The following is a 15868-nucleotide window of genomic DNA, read 5'->3' on the forward strand; positions in this document are numbered from 1 at the left end:
ACGTTTCTTTAATGAAGTGCACATTTTTCTTCCATAAACCTCCATGTGATTTCATAAAACTTTCATCATGCAAGAGGAAAAAGCAAGTGGTCTTGTTTATGAAAATATTTTTATATACCTTTAGAGGTGAGATGGTTTTCTGCTACTTCAGCTTTTCCATTAGCATGTGTGTAGACAGCTGACACTGTTCCTCATGTAAAAAACAGGCAGACATCGTCACTTGCAAATCATTAGTATAGGAAAATGGGCTTATGTTATCTGTGCCCAACTTCTACTTTTAATGCAGAATTCAATCCCGACACCATGTCTGATTTTTGCTGTAATTTCCCAAAGATTAGGATAAAATAATGGCTTAGAGATCCAGAATGTAAAGAGAGACCTTTCAAGAGGACAGACATGCTTCACAAAGCAGATGACATGGTGGCTGCAGTGAGTACAGAGCCACACTAATGCAGTGACTATTTATCAAAACTCTTGCTACATGGGGAGCAGTGGCCATGGCTGGATTGAAAAGGCTGCAGATAAGTCTTCAAGGTATCACTGGTCTCCAGCACTATTTAAGAAAAGGCAGAAAGCAAACAGTAGAATGAGAACCACTCATATAAACCAGAAACTCTAAGCAACTCTTACTGTATCAATCTCTAATACTAAGCTACTTAATTTGAACTGAAATTATACTTCTATACCTGACAATGAATTTTTGAATACATTACTTTAAATATGGTGAGGCCTAAGGTGGAAGAGAAATGTACTGCAAGGCTGAAAGGTTTGTAGCAAATACCATTGAAGGTCTAAGCAGGAATGGCAGGGCTAGAGGAAGCTGTCAGATACCACACCCAGTTAGGGACAACAGGCACAAAAGAGAAGGCAGGAAAGTCAGAGTCACCATTTTTCATTGCGACATTAGAAGAAACCTTAGCTCTTGGTCAAATATAGTTTAAGTTTCTGGAGCCTAAAGTAATTTTTTGAAGCTGTTTAATTATTGAGTGAATCAAATGGTGGACTTTGATCAGTTCCCAGGAGGACATATCATGTTGTCAACAATAAAGACATTCTGTGATTTTTCTAGTGTCAACAAACAAATCAAGGCTCGAATAAATGACTCCTTGCTCTAGTATTGTAGGTAGTTTCTCTTGTATAGTGATGTGTTCCAGAATTTAAATATACCATAAATTTTCACACCATTGTGTGTGTCCAACCAGTATTGAGAAGCAAAACCCCCTTTGTTCCAACTCCCACAACGATCTTTCTCCTGTGCTTCTGTCTGCTTACAGGCAGATGATTATTTCAATGATTCCCCATGGATGTAACAAAAAACTGCAGTGCTGCACAACATTTTAATAAACAATAAGTAAATATTAGTGCTCTTGGTCCAAGAATTAATAGGGCATGATCAGTAACAGCCTCAATAGCATCCATTTCAGCATCATCTGACAAGAAAATTGGTCAGATCTTGTGATTTCTAAGAGCTGTCTCTCTCAAAAGAAGTCTGCCAAGTTTCACCTTATCTTCTGAAGAGATGGGTGTTGAGACTGCACAGCCATTCCACTGGGACAGGCAACATCCACAAAGAAATTAAAAGTGAGGTTTGCCTTTCCTGCAAGCAAAATATGCCACATTTTCTTTTCAAGGCAGAAAAACTTTGAGCCCTGCAGCTCAGGTGAAATGCTTAACATGTACCTAGCATTGATTAGATAGAAAGAAAGGCAATTCTGCTTCAATAGGTTTGTTACAAATCAGATACACATCTTTGTACAAGAAATGTCACTGCTGTATCGTTTAACATGTCTGATCAATATTTTGATCCCTTCAGTCTGGCTTGTGCTGGTATCTCAGGCAAAAAAACCCCAAGGCACTTTTTATAGAAGATTGTTTTTACCCTGAAGTTAAAGAACAGATACCCATTTTAAAATCACAGTAAAGCCAAATGCTGCAGACAAAAGATAATGAACATCTGCATCACTTGCAACAAACAACAACAAAAATCCCATTATCTGTGTGGATGGTTTTCCTGTGCACAGAAGATAGGAGCAGTGCCCAAATGTGGGGCATTTTCCTGCTGCATGAAAAAGAAGCAAGGAATAACACTCAGCCAATAGAAATGTACTGAATGATTCATGCACCTCATTTGACCACCATCAACATACAAATTTCTTGTGTTATAATTCAGAGTATTCCTAGCTTGTAATTAATATTTCACTGTTTACTTTTCACATTTCTTCATCTAAATCAAGCTGCCACTATCTTCCAGGAATCCATTCAATTTTCCAGAAGCAATGCTCATCTAATTGGGTACAGCCTAGGAGCTCATGTTTCAGGATTTGCTGGAAGTTTTATCAGTGGTACAAAAAAGATTGGAAGAATTACAGGTAAAAGACTTATACCTTTAAGAAAAGAAAACAGTCAACTGAATCAGGTTATGAAGATATTTGACATATCAATGTTGTATCAACAATTAGCTGTCAAATAGCAATATTCAGCACAGTTTAGAAGTCTCATCTCATTGGTTTAGAAATTAGATTTAGAAAACTTAGGAGTGAGGCAAATATGCACGGCTGTACTTTGAAGTCACAATTCTGATCTTGGATTCATTGCCACGTACCACAGCCTCTTACACAGCTCTTGTGGCAGTGCCTGCATGCCAAGAAGCTGATTTTACAAATGTGTCATGATATTACACCAGTGTAAGCACTGAAGGACTTCAGGTCCCCGGTGCTGCTTGTTCAAACCTTACTAGTACATAAAACCTTGATAATGGATAAGAAAAAACCTCAAACACATTATTTATTGTAACAGCTATATGCATCCTTCAGCAAAAGTTATTCAGACTTGTAGCAATAAGCTCCAAAAAATGATAGTGATAAAAGTTATTAAAGCTAAAAAGAAATATATGCCTTCAGGGGCACTTCCCTACTCATGGTCTGTGTTACTAGTCTTGTCTGGTTATATCTATGCAACTATATGATTCCAAAGTACCAACTGAAGAATATCAAGTTTGGAAGCTTGTCCTCAAAGCTGAATGCAGCTTTAAACTAAACACAAAGCTCTCTTCCTAAATCAATTCCCAACCAAGAAGAGCACCATGCAAAAAAGTCCAGAAAACAAAAATCAGCAAGACTCCCTAAGTGGAGTATTATTTTTCTGAATACTGTAATAATCTCCCTTGAAGATTTTTCAAGTTGAAGAATTATTATAAATAAAATCTAGCCCTTTTAAGCAATAAGTGAAGCTTTATAAAGTTTCAGGTCCCAAATGTGGGCTAAAAGTCAGCCTTGCTGTGGGTCTGGTGTCTTCCAAAGGGCCTGAAACACATGACCTCTAGAGTTTGAAAGAACAAAATTACGTAAAGGTCCCTCAAGTGACACTGGCAGCAAGCACAGTTTGACAAACACATCCGTCCCTGGGCCTGTGTCCTTGTGCAGGTCCCAGTTACTGTTTGTTACAGTGCCCGTGTTTGCTTTAGGTGTAACCACCCTCTGCAGGACAAGCATTCCTACTGTTTCCATCAGAGAAAGACCTTGTAAAGTACCAGTGCTGCCTATTTTCAGACATTTATCACAGATTTACAGCAGCAGAACAGTCCTTCTGCAGTATATGACAATGGGATTATTTGCATTTATTGCAGGCCTTGACCCCGCTGGTCCCTTGTTTGAAGGAATGTCACCAACAGACCGTTTATCTCCAGATGATGCAAACTTTGTAGATGCAATTCATACCTTCACTAAACAGCACATGGGCCTCAGTGTCGGCATCAAGCAGCCTGTGGCTCATTTTGACTTTTATCCCAATGGAGGCACCTTCCAGCCTGGCTGTCACATCCTGCATGTGTACAACCACATTGCACAATTTGGGATCACTGGTAAGAACCAATGGCACAGAGTGGGAGGCAGCGGGGCAGCTGTACTGACTCTCTCTGGGAAACTACATAACTGTGGTCTTAAACAGCATCTAAATATTATTATTATCAGCCCTTATATGCAAGGTATTTTCTTGTTTAGAGATCAGTTATCTGATTTTTACGTGTCTTGAGTTCATATTGGTTTTATTGACTCCAGTAAGGAATTGAGCTGCCTAGCACTCCTGAAAATGAGGCCACGAGCATCCTGCTGTCAAGCACCTCTGAATAATTCAATGGTATTTGTTTCAGCAGTAGGGAAGATGAGAAATTTTTCTGCACAATTATTCTAATTAAGCCAGATTTTTCTAGTGTGCCATTAATTATTTCAAATCGGATAAAACACAGGTCTGTTTTATTTTACTCACCTCCATAGTTCACCTTTCCCCAGCTCCATGTCCTTCAGAGGAACAGATCACAATCTCTCTAGGACCTGATGGCCAGTGTTCCAGGCTAGCTTTTATTTATAGAAGCTTATTTCCAATGTACCTAAACATAAACGTATAGAGAAACTGATGTAACATACTGAAAAAGGTCCTGATGTGCAGTGACAACGAGAAGTGCTCACTGAAAACCCCCAAAAGAGCCCTGCTCACCCAGCACACAGCATTGCAGAAGTATTTCTCAACTGTCACCACACAATGCCTAAATCTGGGCCTTACTTGTTAGAAGATAAATTGTGACAAATGTGAAACCAGAAACCGTTCAAAAGCTTATCAGTGGATATATAAAATAGCCCATCATGATATATCCTGATTGCACAGAATAATTTTTGTAATTTGATGACACCTAAAGAACAAAAAGATACTTCTCATAATAGCAGGCCTATTCAATATTTTTATTGCGTTTAATAAAATTTTTCTCCTTTTTTCCAAGTAGTAACTGCAAGAAAAATTCAGTTCAGCCTAAGAGTTTGTCAGTGTAATAGGGACAAAATGATATTGCTGCCTAAGCATCCAAAATCCAACAGCGTTCAACAATTCAGAATGAGACTGCTGTCTTTAATGTGGCATGATCTGAAAGACTGCCTATCAACTCAGATTTATTTTCTATTGACCAAGGCAGCCAGAACAATGAAATCAAGGTTCATATTTACAGTCCAATACAGTCAGGCTAGAGAAGTTTAAGCAGAAAATTATTCAAGTTTATTATCATGGGAGTTCAACCATTCTATATTTCAATGATCCTATGATGTGTGATTTCTGAGGCAAAACCACAATGCAAAGGGTAGTAAAGGGGTGTGGGGAGGAAACAGTGACATATGTTTATAGTTGGCTACAGTACTCCTCTGCAGTTGAAATGGTAAAAAGAAACAAGGGCATATAAAATTTTGTTGTTGCATTTTTTCAGGCATCACTCAAACTGTGAAATGTGCCCATGAGAGGTCAGTTCATTTATTCATCGACTCTCTGCTGCACGAGGACAAGCAAAGCACAGCTTACTGGTGCAATGACATCAACACTTTCAACAAAGGACTGTGCCTCAGCTGTAGGAAGAACCGGTGCAACACCCTGGGCTACAACATCAGGGAGGAAAGGCTGCCCAAAAGCAGACGACTCTTTCTGAAAACAAGAGCACATATGCCCTTCAAAGGTTTGTGGGAATACTTTTTACAGTGTCCAGATTGATCACAAAGTGGAAGACTGAACCTAAGCTTCATGATTTATTTTGCTCATTCATTAAAGCTTTTAAAATCTGTGAGAATAATCAATTTGCTGAGACAACTGAGAATCCCTGTAGGCCATCTTGATGCCCTTTTATCAAGATCCTGGCTCTCATATTTCTGTGGGAAAAAGCACACTGCATGCTTGCCCCAGGCTAGCTGTGGAGCCGAGGGCTCGCAGATGCATGGGGTCCTGATCTGCAGGATTTTCCTACAACCGGACTGTGCAGGTTTGTTGTAACATATCCAGGCATACAGCCAACCCAAAAAAAGCAGCACAATTACTCTGGGAGGCCTGTTCCGAAACACCTTGTTCCGAATTTGCCCAAATTTTTTCTTCAATTAGACTATGAGACGACATACAAATTACTACTTTTCAAACAATGGACAGACAACAGAATAGCATGGACTTTTACAGGGCGGAACTGTAGCACTAAAATTAAGACCGGCACTCAGGCTTTAGATCTACTACGTTACTTTACCGAGTCAGCATGGATTTTTTGGCTGTATGACCAGACATAGGGGCCACAGCCTTGACAGGGGGCGCAGGGCCTTCTGCCACTCTCCATTGCACTCAGCTGCCAGAGCCCACTGCTGCTGTTGAGCAGACATTCCCTTGCCAGTGGCAAGGTTTACGTACATTTTACAGTGAGAACAAGCAGGACTTTGCGGGACAGTCCTCTTCCGAGGGGCTCCTGCAGGGGCTCCTGGCGCCCGGCGCTCCTGCTCAGCTCCTCCTTCCCCGGCTGCCACGAGGCGTGTGGGGAGCAGCGGCGCGGGCGGCCGGGCAGGGCTCGGCCGGGCAGGGCTCGGCCGGGCAGGGCTCGGCCGGGCAGGGCTCGGCCGGGCAGGGCTCGGCCGGGCAGGGCTCGGCCGGGCAGGGCTCGGCCGGGCAGGGCTCGGCCGGGCAGGGCTCGGCCGGGCAGGGCTCGGCCGGGCAGGGCTCGGCCGGGCAGGGCTCGGCCGGGCAGGGCTCGGCCGCGGGCCGCACGCACGGAGGAGGCTCCCCTCAGGCTGAGGCGCTGCCTGTCCCCGGCACAGCCCTGGCACTGGCCCCGGCCAAAGGAGCCCCGCACCCCGCACCTGCTGCCGGGACTGTGCCGCGCCGGAACCTCCGTCCTGATGGAGGGGTCCGTCCCCGCCTGCCCCTCGCCCTGGGCTCTGGGGTTGGGGAGCACTTCGAGTATTGACAGTGCACCCCGGCATGAAGGCTGAAGGGATGAGGAGAAACGCTTTAAAAGGCTGCTTGCATTATACGGCTTGTCTCCCCACAGTGCCCAGTTACTCAGCTGCATTATCATAGATTTAAAAAACCAAACCAAAACTCAACAAAAATTCTGGTACTTTAAAAATAATTTTGGGAGTCTTCCACTAGCACAGCTGTGAAATATTCAGTGATGACTCCAGAGGGATCTGCATAGCCCTGACCGATACTCAGAGCAGCTGAACCTGCTGAATCTCTTCTTAATACTGTTTAAAATGGCGCAGGAAGAAACTTGAGGTAGATTTAAAAACTCCAGAGGCTATGTCTAGTTCCTGATGTTGTCTTTCTCCAGTACAGTCAGGGTCAGGTCCTTGTCAGAATCAGGGACTGACAGGCTCTGGGGATGCATTGCCTGCTGCTCCCACTCCTGGGCGCAAGGATGTGGTCCCTGTGTTGCATTCTTCTCTGGACATGGAGCTAGTTTCAGTTTGGGTTAAAATATCTGTGTCCTGTTGCCTTTGATTTCAATTAACATGTTGCATTTTTATGCTTAGAACTGGTTTTGCATAAAAAACCATCCTTGGCACATATGTGGATAGGAGTACCCCAGACAATGATCTCCTTTCACAAAAGTTCCCAAACAAAGTGGCTACTGCGGGAAAGTGCTTACAAAGTCATCTTTGTAATGCTTTTTAAAAAAAATGTTTGAAGATCATGTGAGAAGCACAAACAGAAGAAATTTGAGAAATCCAACATTACACTTCACAATTCTCTGTGTCTTCACAAAATCTGATGTTTCATTTTCAACTTAATGACATTATATTCTGGAGCATACATTAATCCAGCTCAAACAAAACCCCCAGTACTTACAAAGAAGTTAATATTTATAATAAAGCTGTGATGGGACCCTGAGTTTTTCCTTGAAGTGAGCACCATAATCACAGCAAAAGCTTAGGCTGTGTCTGATCATACACTGAACAGTTTTTACATAGAAAACCCAGAGAAAGAGTCGTAATAAAAGTGATCTGTAAACGACCCTCTCTGCCTTTGTCCTCATCAGGTTTGCAGCATAGAATCAGCCATTTTGTTTTCTACTGAGTGACATGTTTCCAAAAGAAAATACACTGTTCACTAACGTACAACAACTATAAAACAACAAAAAGATACTGTTTTTCCAGCAAATGCCTTTCATTGTGAACACTCTGAGCTGCACAAAAAACCCCCCAAAATTATCTGTGCATATACATGAAAACATGATCCTGTTAGCAGTATGTAGTGAAGAATGAAGTGGGTCAAGAGGTTCTACTCAAAAACTAGTGTGCAACAATGTTCCTTCACATGTAAATCTATCAGTTTTGTCTAGAAGGTGGCTGGAAGAACGACCAGATAGAAGAGTTTTGGACATTCAAATGTAGCTGATGGTATCTGTATGCACATACTTCAAATGTATGTTGCTGAGGGGTTTTTTTCATAATTTACAAAATATCAAACTGATGACTTCTTAGGCATTTTTCATGCTGACAATACTCAGTTCAGACTCCTAAACAGTGTTGTTCTAGAAACTCACCAGCCCTTGAAGCATTAATGACATTGTTAACAGATATGTGTTAAACACAACGTATCATTATGCACTCAAGGAAAGTTTGTGAGTCATCTGTTTTGCAGGGCAAATTTCCAGTTGATCAGAGAAACAGCCTGACCACATTGCATAAGGTCTTTGATCTGTATCATACATCTCTAGTCATGCCCAGTCACAAGGATTTGTCTGGTCACTAGACAGAAGGCTTGCCAGAAATTCTGATAATTAAACTTCAGAAAAGCTGAAATATTTGCCATGGAAGAATGTTTTATCCCAAAAAGAAACTCAACACTGATTACCTTTCTCTCCATCCTTTAAATAAAGCAACAGGGCCTCAAACTCTAACAGACTACACAGCACAACAAGAACCAGAGAAAGTGATAATGTTTTAATTTCAACAAATTAGTTTGAAAGCTAAAATGGAATAACCATCAACTTTCTGCTCTGAAAGGCAAACTTCTTTTGCCTAAGAAATCTGTTGATTCGTTGACCATTCATTTCATCACTTTTTGCAAATTCTTCCTTTCTACAGTGTATCACTATCAGTTCAAGATCCACATCATCAACGAAATCCAAGGCAAGCCAATAGACCCAACTTTTACCATGTCTCTGGCAGGGACTAAGAAGGATGCTAAAAACCTGCACATCCCACTGTGAGTATTGTATCACGTCATTGTGCATGTGACTAAAGATGCCAATCTTTTATATCATATCACATTGATAATCATGCTTTGAGTGAAATGATTTAGCTATACAGCTAAGTGAACATGAACTGGGAATTGTCCTCTCTTCAGTCATACTCCCTGAAAGTCCCAAGTTCTTATAATCATAAGTTTGTGCAGAAAAAAATCATTATAAAACAAACAGTAAATTTGGAATTTTTTCTGTCCACTTACTTTGGTCCATCCCATTGCTAAGACAGGGAGGTGTCATCAATTAAAACACAAGTGAAAAAATCAGCTGTAATTGAGATAAAGAATTTGGGGTATTTATCATGATGAATACTAACTGTATTAATGAAAGCAAAGGCAGCAGTGTGGGTCAGCATTTGCTCTAGTAGGAAAAAGTCATAACATAGATGCTATTATGGGACACCTCTTCTTTTGCTGTCAGAAACCCCCACTGTTTCATCAGCTGTTCAAGCTTCTCCCACTTCTGCTTCTTTCCTAGCACATTGTCATATTTCACCACTTTTTTGCACCTGGAGGAAGGACATCCTTGAGACATTAATGTTTTGTCCTGGAGAAGGAAACATAGCTCTTTCTCTGGTTTTAAGGGGAAAAAATCCTATTTTTTTCACTTTAATTAATGATAATTAAGACAGCATTATTCTTATCTTGCTTTCTGTAGAGTTGAAGGTATTACTGGGAATAAAACCTACTCCTTTCTCATCACCCTGGATACTGATATCGGTGACCTAATAATGATCAAGTTCAAGTGGGAAGGAACTGCAGTTTGGGAAAATATCTGGGACACATTTCAAACCATAATACCATGGACAAAAGGCACCCGTCGACCAGGACTTATAGTGAAGGCAATAAGAGTGAAAGCAGGGGAAACACAGCAAAAGTAAGTGTAATGAGAACACTCAACACCACAGGTGTTTGGCACACAGGTTATTCCAGTTCAAATACAAGCATCCAAGTCCCAGCAGTCACACCAATAAATTTCAATGAAACAAGATACTATGCAAGATAAATATTGATTCCAACATTAACATCATGAAATATTCAGATTCCTACTTACAAAAAATATGCCAAATCTTAATTATTTGACTAGCAATACCTACTTTCTAGAGAAACTCAGCATCACCATTCTTGAAAATACTCATTAGAAGGATCATGTCCTGTACTACCCAGTCCTCTGATTCTTTTTGGTGTTCTTTCCCCTGTTTATTGCTTTGAAACTGGATCACCAAGTCTGAGCAGCTTTGTTCTCTACATACAGCAATGCTAACAACACATTTGAAACTGCCTACTCATACAGAGAAATTTCAGCCAGATTCCCACTGCTTTAATCCTTTGAGAAATTTTAACTGAGAAGTTTAATTAAGGTTAATGAGAAAAGCATGCCTTACCTTGTAACTGAGGTTTGGTCTTAGAAGGCAATTTTCTCTTGGTACATTCCCTTTCTTACCACCACAACTAGTGCAGACTTCCTGTGGAACAACTCTTATTGGCAGAGCTGCATCTCCTTAATATTGACACAAAAAACAAATTAGACAATTTAAAGAGACATTTCATAACACAATCTGTGTGTGCTGAGGGGCAGAGGAAGGATCATATTCTCTTAGGATTAATCCTCCTGAAAATGCATTTTGGAGGTATTTTCCTTACCTGGCACTTGGCACATGCTCCTGCCATTAAAATAAAATGAGTTTCTATAACATCTCCTGCTATTTTAAAAGCCACGATCTGAAATCAGTACTGCCCTAGCTGGCAAAGAAAATTAAAGCAAAGCATACATTGCAAATTGGGGAGCTATGTTTAGGTACAGGTTCCTGTACTTTGACAAAAAAAGTATGAAGGTGAGAAGTCATTTTCCTAACCAGGAAGCTCTTGTCCAGTGCAGCTGTGCCAGTAACCAAGCCAATTACTGCTGATGTACTACTTACCTTACCTAGGAAATTATTAAGTGAGGGGGGTACTTATTATACTGACAAAAAATTATATTGGTATCTTCAGGTACCTAATGTTCCTTAGAAGTTTTTTTTTTACTGCAAGTGGAAGCAGTCTGTGCCAAGCTTTTAGTGGACACGATTATGTGCTGGGTTTTGTTCTTTGCAATCTGGGCAGTAACATTCAGTTACCACTCAAATACTGCCTTAATGTTTAGGGGGGGGAATGAAAGATTATTAGGTGGTTCTAAAAGGAGAAACAAAGGACACTCAAGGAAAAGTATTTTCTTCAAAGAAAAAAGGTCTGTCTGCCTTCCTGAAAAGACCAAACATCGTGTATTGCAGAATTAGCAATTGTGGAAATTCAGTAATTAAATAAGGTAGTAAACACAAAATATATTTTGACTTCTCTTGTGCTTTGAACAATTGACAATATTTTATCTCCAGGCATCTCTACCTCTTGATGTTTGTGATCTTTGCACACATGATGAAAATTCCTTTGTTAGATTATCTAATGGCAAACACTTGAGATATAGCAGCATAAACTTAAAAAGCAGTTAACAAACAGACCATTATGAGCAATAAAATACCAGATTCCAACATATTTGGTTTCAAATATTTCTGTAGCATATGGAATTGCTGATGTTAGCATCCTACATAGCTGATTTTTAGCAACCTCCCAGCTAAATACCAGTGATCCAGTAGCCCAAATAGTGCAGCCGTAGTGGTAACAATGTGTGAAACAATGTGTGAAACAATGTCAGTGCCCCACAACAATAAAGCCCAAGTGACTGTGAGGGTGTGCTGTGGAGATCATGCACAGTGACACCAGGGAGACAGAGGCACAATGCACTCAGTACCCAGGAGCTGCCTGCTCCTCTTCTCCTCTGTACCTATGGTCTGGCAGGCAGATACATCTCTTTCCTCACAAGCCTATAAAAACAGTAAGATACCTTCCTGTAAAAGACAGGATAAAGAACTGGCTAAAGAACGGGAGATTCCAACTAACATTATGCTTTCTAACCAACATCATACTCACATGCTGTCTTTTCTTTCCAGAAACACATTTTGCCCCCAAAACATTGACAACATTCACCTTCATCCATCCCAAGAGAAGACATTTGTGAGGTGTGAAGATCGCTTCCAGAAGCAAAACAGAAAATGAGCAAGAACACAACAAGACAACTCCTCTCCAAAATATTCAAAATATGATACATCTAGTAAAATGCTTTAAAAATTCACAGCTACATCAAATATCCTAGCAGTTTCAGAGATGGTGAAAAAATACATTGAGGTATCCAGGTTTTGTGATCCAACAGTAAGCTGAAAATACACACTTTGTTCATCTAGAAGCATACTCTGAAAATGACCAACAAGCAGCTTCATCAAGGCAACTGTCAATTTTCAACTGTTAAAGTCTGAAAAAAACATCTGCTCGCCAGAAGTAAAAATATTATTTAACAAAATCATTGCTGTAAGCCTTTGAAAAAGTTAATTTTGTTGGATTTAAGGGAAAAAAATAAACTCAACATTTCCCAGTAAATAATTTGAAATATTAATAGCTACTACTATCAGTTAAAACTTTCCTAAATTATTTCCTAATGAAGGGGGAGTTAAATAGTTCATAAAAGAAAATACTACCAAACAGATATAAGAATAAAAAATGCTTGAGCCATAACAACCATATGAAAACCCCAATAATAGTATCATCTACCAATTCTGTAATAAACTTTGTTCTCTTTGAAAATGCTTTGCTATTTAACTACTTTAATTAAAAAACTAATTTAAATTACTAGCAATTTAATTATTTGAATGATGCTTCGTATATTACACAAAATTCTAGCACAACTAAGTTCAGTTAATTTTTTGCATTTAAATCATATTTGTCTGTTCAAGTAAGATGTGAGATTTTTAGATTCTAAACCTCTGTATACCAGATTTTGGCATGACTTGAAACTGCCAGAAGAAATGAAAATGGTGAAATCTTCAAACAGCTTCAGAGCATAAAAACAAACTTTATAAGGTCAAACATACACAATTTCATTGTTTCCTATGTCAGAAAATAAACAACAAAAAGAAACATTACTGTCTCAGATTGTTTTTATTCTATGGTTTTTGCATACTGAAACAGAAATCAATATATATGTATTCATTTGTCACTTTAATGCTAAGCACAAGATTCATTAAAAATTAAGTGTCTTGAACTCTGAATTTTGAATGTAATTTGTATTCAATATTCTCTAAATGGTAAAAACATGTGCAAGAAAGCACTAAGACCTGGAGCAAAGCATATTTTTTCATAGCAAGATATTGCAGGGAATTTTGAATCAAAATATCTGGATGTTATCAGGAATAAAGTGGGATTTATTTAGACAACCCAACAAATGAACAAGTTGAGCAGATCCTGCAAGCAGTGAACAGTAATCAGATGTTGAATGCAGGCATCTCTGCCAACCATTCAGAATATTAACTTCTAACTTTCACAGTCTGTTTTCAACAACTACCATCCCTTTAAACAAACAGGAATATTCAATACAGAATCAGAAAGGCTCACAAACTACAATAGGAACTGAAGCATACTTAAATCTCAAATGAGAATTGTTATCCTTCCTGAGGTGTACATTCCAGAAGCTGTTCCAATATTTAAAATGGCTCGAAGGAGTAGCATCTTAATTAGATAAATATTTATATATTTAAATACAAATTCCATGAAAAAAAATCCTCAGGTACTACTGAAAACAAAGGTTTGTGCTCTGAAAGATTTTGTTCAAAGAAGGAAACTGGTCTTTTAAACACAATAGTATTTCTACCTTCAGTGTCAAAAATTACAATTTAAATGATTAATTTCATGCTTCAGGTTGCTACCCCAAATATTTAAAGTTTGCAACATAATTATTTTATGAGAACTCAGTAGTATGTTCTGTGTTTGTGTAAGAATCAATTGCTTAAATACAATAGCTGAGTCAAATCAGGAGCATACACAGAAGGCAATTTCAGCCAAAAGTATCTGAGAGTTAGGTAAGCACCAAGGCCTTTTTTTGGCTGTTTTGCATTTGTAGTAGCTATAATCCACTGGAGAGACTCAATTGCTAGAGAGACCCAGTGACAGCACTTTTAGGGGCACAAAGTTACAATGGACCATGTCCTGCACAATAGCAGGTAAGGAACAAATGACCATGTGGCCATTTTAGTTTTCCAAAGCACAATGAAAAATGAGAGTAAACAGAGGAAGCATGTATGGCTAACTCAAAATTAGGCATCTCTCCAGATTGTTTCTAGAATTCAGTTGTTGCTTTGGCAAAAAGCTGAAGACCTGCCACTTACTTGTTTCAGGGGTTTTTTTATAAAATACTTATCTATTTAGAGAATAATTTAAATACCGTCACTGAAATTGCATTTACATCAGTTATCACCAACTTTCTAAGCTATGAATTTTGTAAGCTTCCTGAACCAAATCCTACCCTCTACTCCTCAAAAAAAGCTTTTTTCAGAAGATATTGAAGTATGACAGAGCAAGAGACAAAGGCTAAAAAGAATCGGGCTGTCCTTCTCCTCCAGTACAGAAACAACACTCTTAGAAACATTTCAACATTGCATTTCAATGCAAGAATTGGCATTTCTTGCAAATTTCTATCACTTACTTGGTAAGAAAGCTGATAAAGGGATCTAAACTTCAAGAGAAACAGGCATTACTTCAGGAAAAGCAGGTGGAAGAAGGGTCAGAGGTGTCTACAGTGTGCTGAAACTCAAGAAATGGGGATACTGCAGGTTTTTTCTGGTTTTTGTGGAAAAACATTCTCCTGTTCAACTGAGAGAAGCTGGTATATCCTCAGATAAGACAAACTGAAAGCTTTTAAAAAGTAGGAAATTAAAAGACTATTCAGTATTTGAACTCTTGCAGATACGAAGATACTTCTGATGCCATTTTCACAAATCCGATATCCAAATTCTGTCCCTCTGCTTTGACAGCCATTACAGTAATTTCTGATATAAAAGTGAAATAAAACCCAAGCTGCAATATATTCAGAGTGTCACCATGCCTGAACATAAAATTGAAGTCATACCCAAATTTCAAGTGCCTATAGTGTAGTGGTGCCTTACTTTGTGCTCATTGGAATTATTCTCACTCCATACAGCTGACTTGAGACCTTGGAAGCCACCAGGTGCCTACTCCTGTCAGAGCATGCACAGCTCAGAATGACAGAATGGCTGCTGTCCTTTTCATCACCTCTCTGTAATAATGAACCTCCAATATTCAGAAATAAAGACCTGTTCCTTCCTTTTTGTGTTTTTCTTGAAAGAAATATTGGAACACTAATTAAAACCCAAATTACATCAATGACTTACAGTCTGTATGGTATAGTTTCATTGCTTAAGAGGACTTTGCTGCCCTTGTCATACTCACACCATTCTGACTACGCTATATATGCTTCTACATCAGAGGTGAATGTACACATTTAATACCCAAAACATAAAGAAATGCAAGATGAATACATGAATAGGTACAAATAAGGATTATTATGTCAAATATTAGCTAAAAAAAATTATGTACTGATTTGTTTCACCTGTATTTTAAAATACGCATGAAACTTTGAGCAGCTATATTTCCACCCCTCTGGTCTGTGTTCCTACAAAGAGATTTAAACACAACCACCAGCACCTGTATTTGGCACCTTTGGTGAGGATGTGCAGAAGGGCTCTGCTCCAAGTGATTTTCCTTTAATGCCCTTTGCACAGACAGTGCTATTAGGCTACAGTGAGAAGCACTTCTCTAAAAAGTCACAGGGCGTGGTGGGGGAGGCTTTGTGAGGAAGGAACTCTGCCTATGCTTGGATAACATCAAAGTCCACCCTGCTCACTTCAGGAAACAGATGTCTGAGCAGGCCACTCTCAACAAACAGCCCTAAGAA

General features: G+C 39.3%; 1 protein-coding gene across 1 annotated transcript in view; it reads left to right on the forward strand.

Moving 5' to 3' along the window:
• LIPC (lipase C, hepatic type) overlaps positions 1-13040 on the forward strand; it is a 52161-nt gene extending 39121 nt beyond the window's left edge. Inside the window, exons 4-9 of the mRNA XM_069025878.1 lie at positions 2252-2369; positions 3626-3859; positions 5246-5488; positions 8874-8994; positions 9692-9910; positions 12018-13040. Of these exons, the coding sequence (XP_068881979.1) occupies positions 2252-2369; positions 3626-3859; positions 5246-5488; positions 8874-8994; positions 9692-9910; positions 12018-12123 (1041 nt within the window). The 3' untranslated portion in view covers positions 12124-13040. The remainder of the gene's footprint in view (positions 1-2251; positions 2370-3625; positions 3860-5245; positions 5489-8873; positions 8995-9691; positions 9911-12017) is intronic.
• The last annotated feature ends 2828 nt before the right edge of the window (positions 13041-15868 follow it).

The sequence above is a fragment of the Aphelocoma coerulescens genome, chromosome 10 (genome assembly GCF_041296385.1).
Source record: "Aphelocoma coerulescens isolate FSJ_1873_10779 chromosome 10, UR_Acoe_1.0, whole genome shotgun sequence".
Taxonomy (NCBI): Eukaryota; Metazoa; Chordata; class Aves; order Passeriformes; family Corvidae; genus Aphelocoma; species Aphelocoma coerulescens.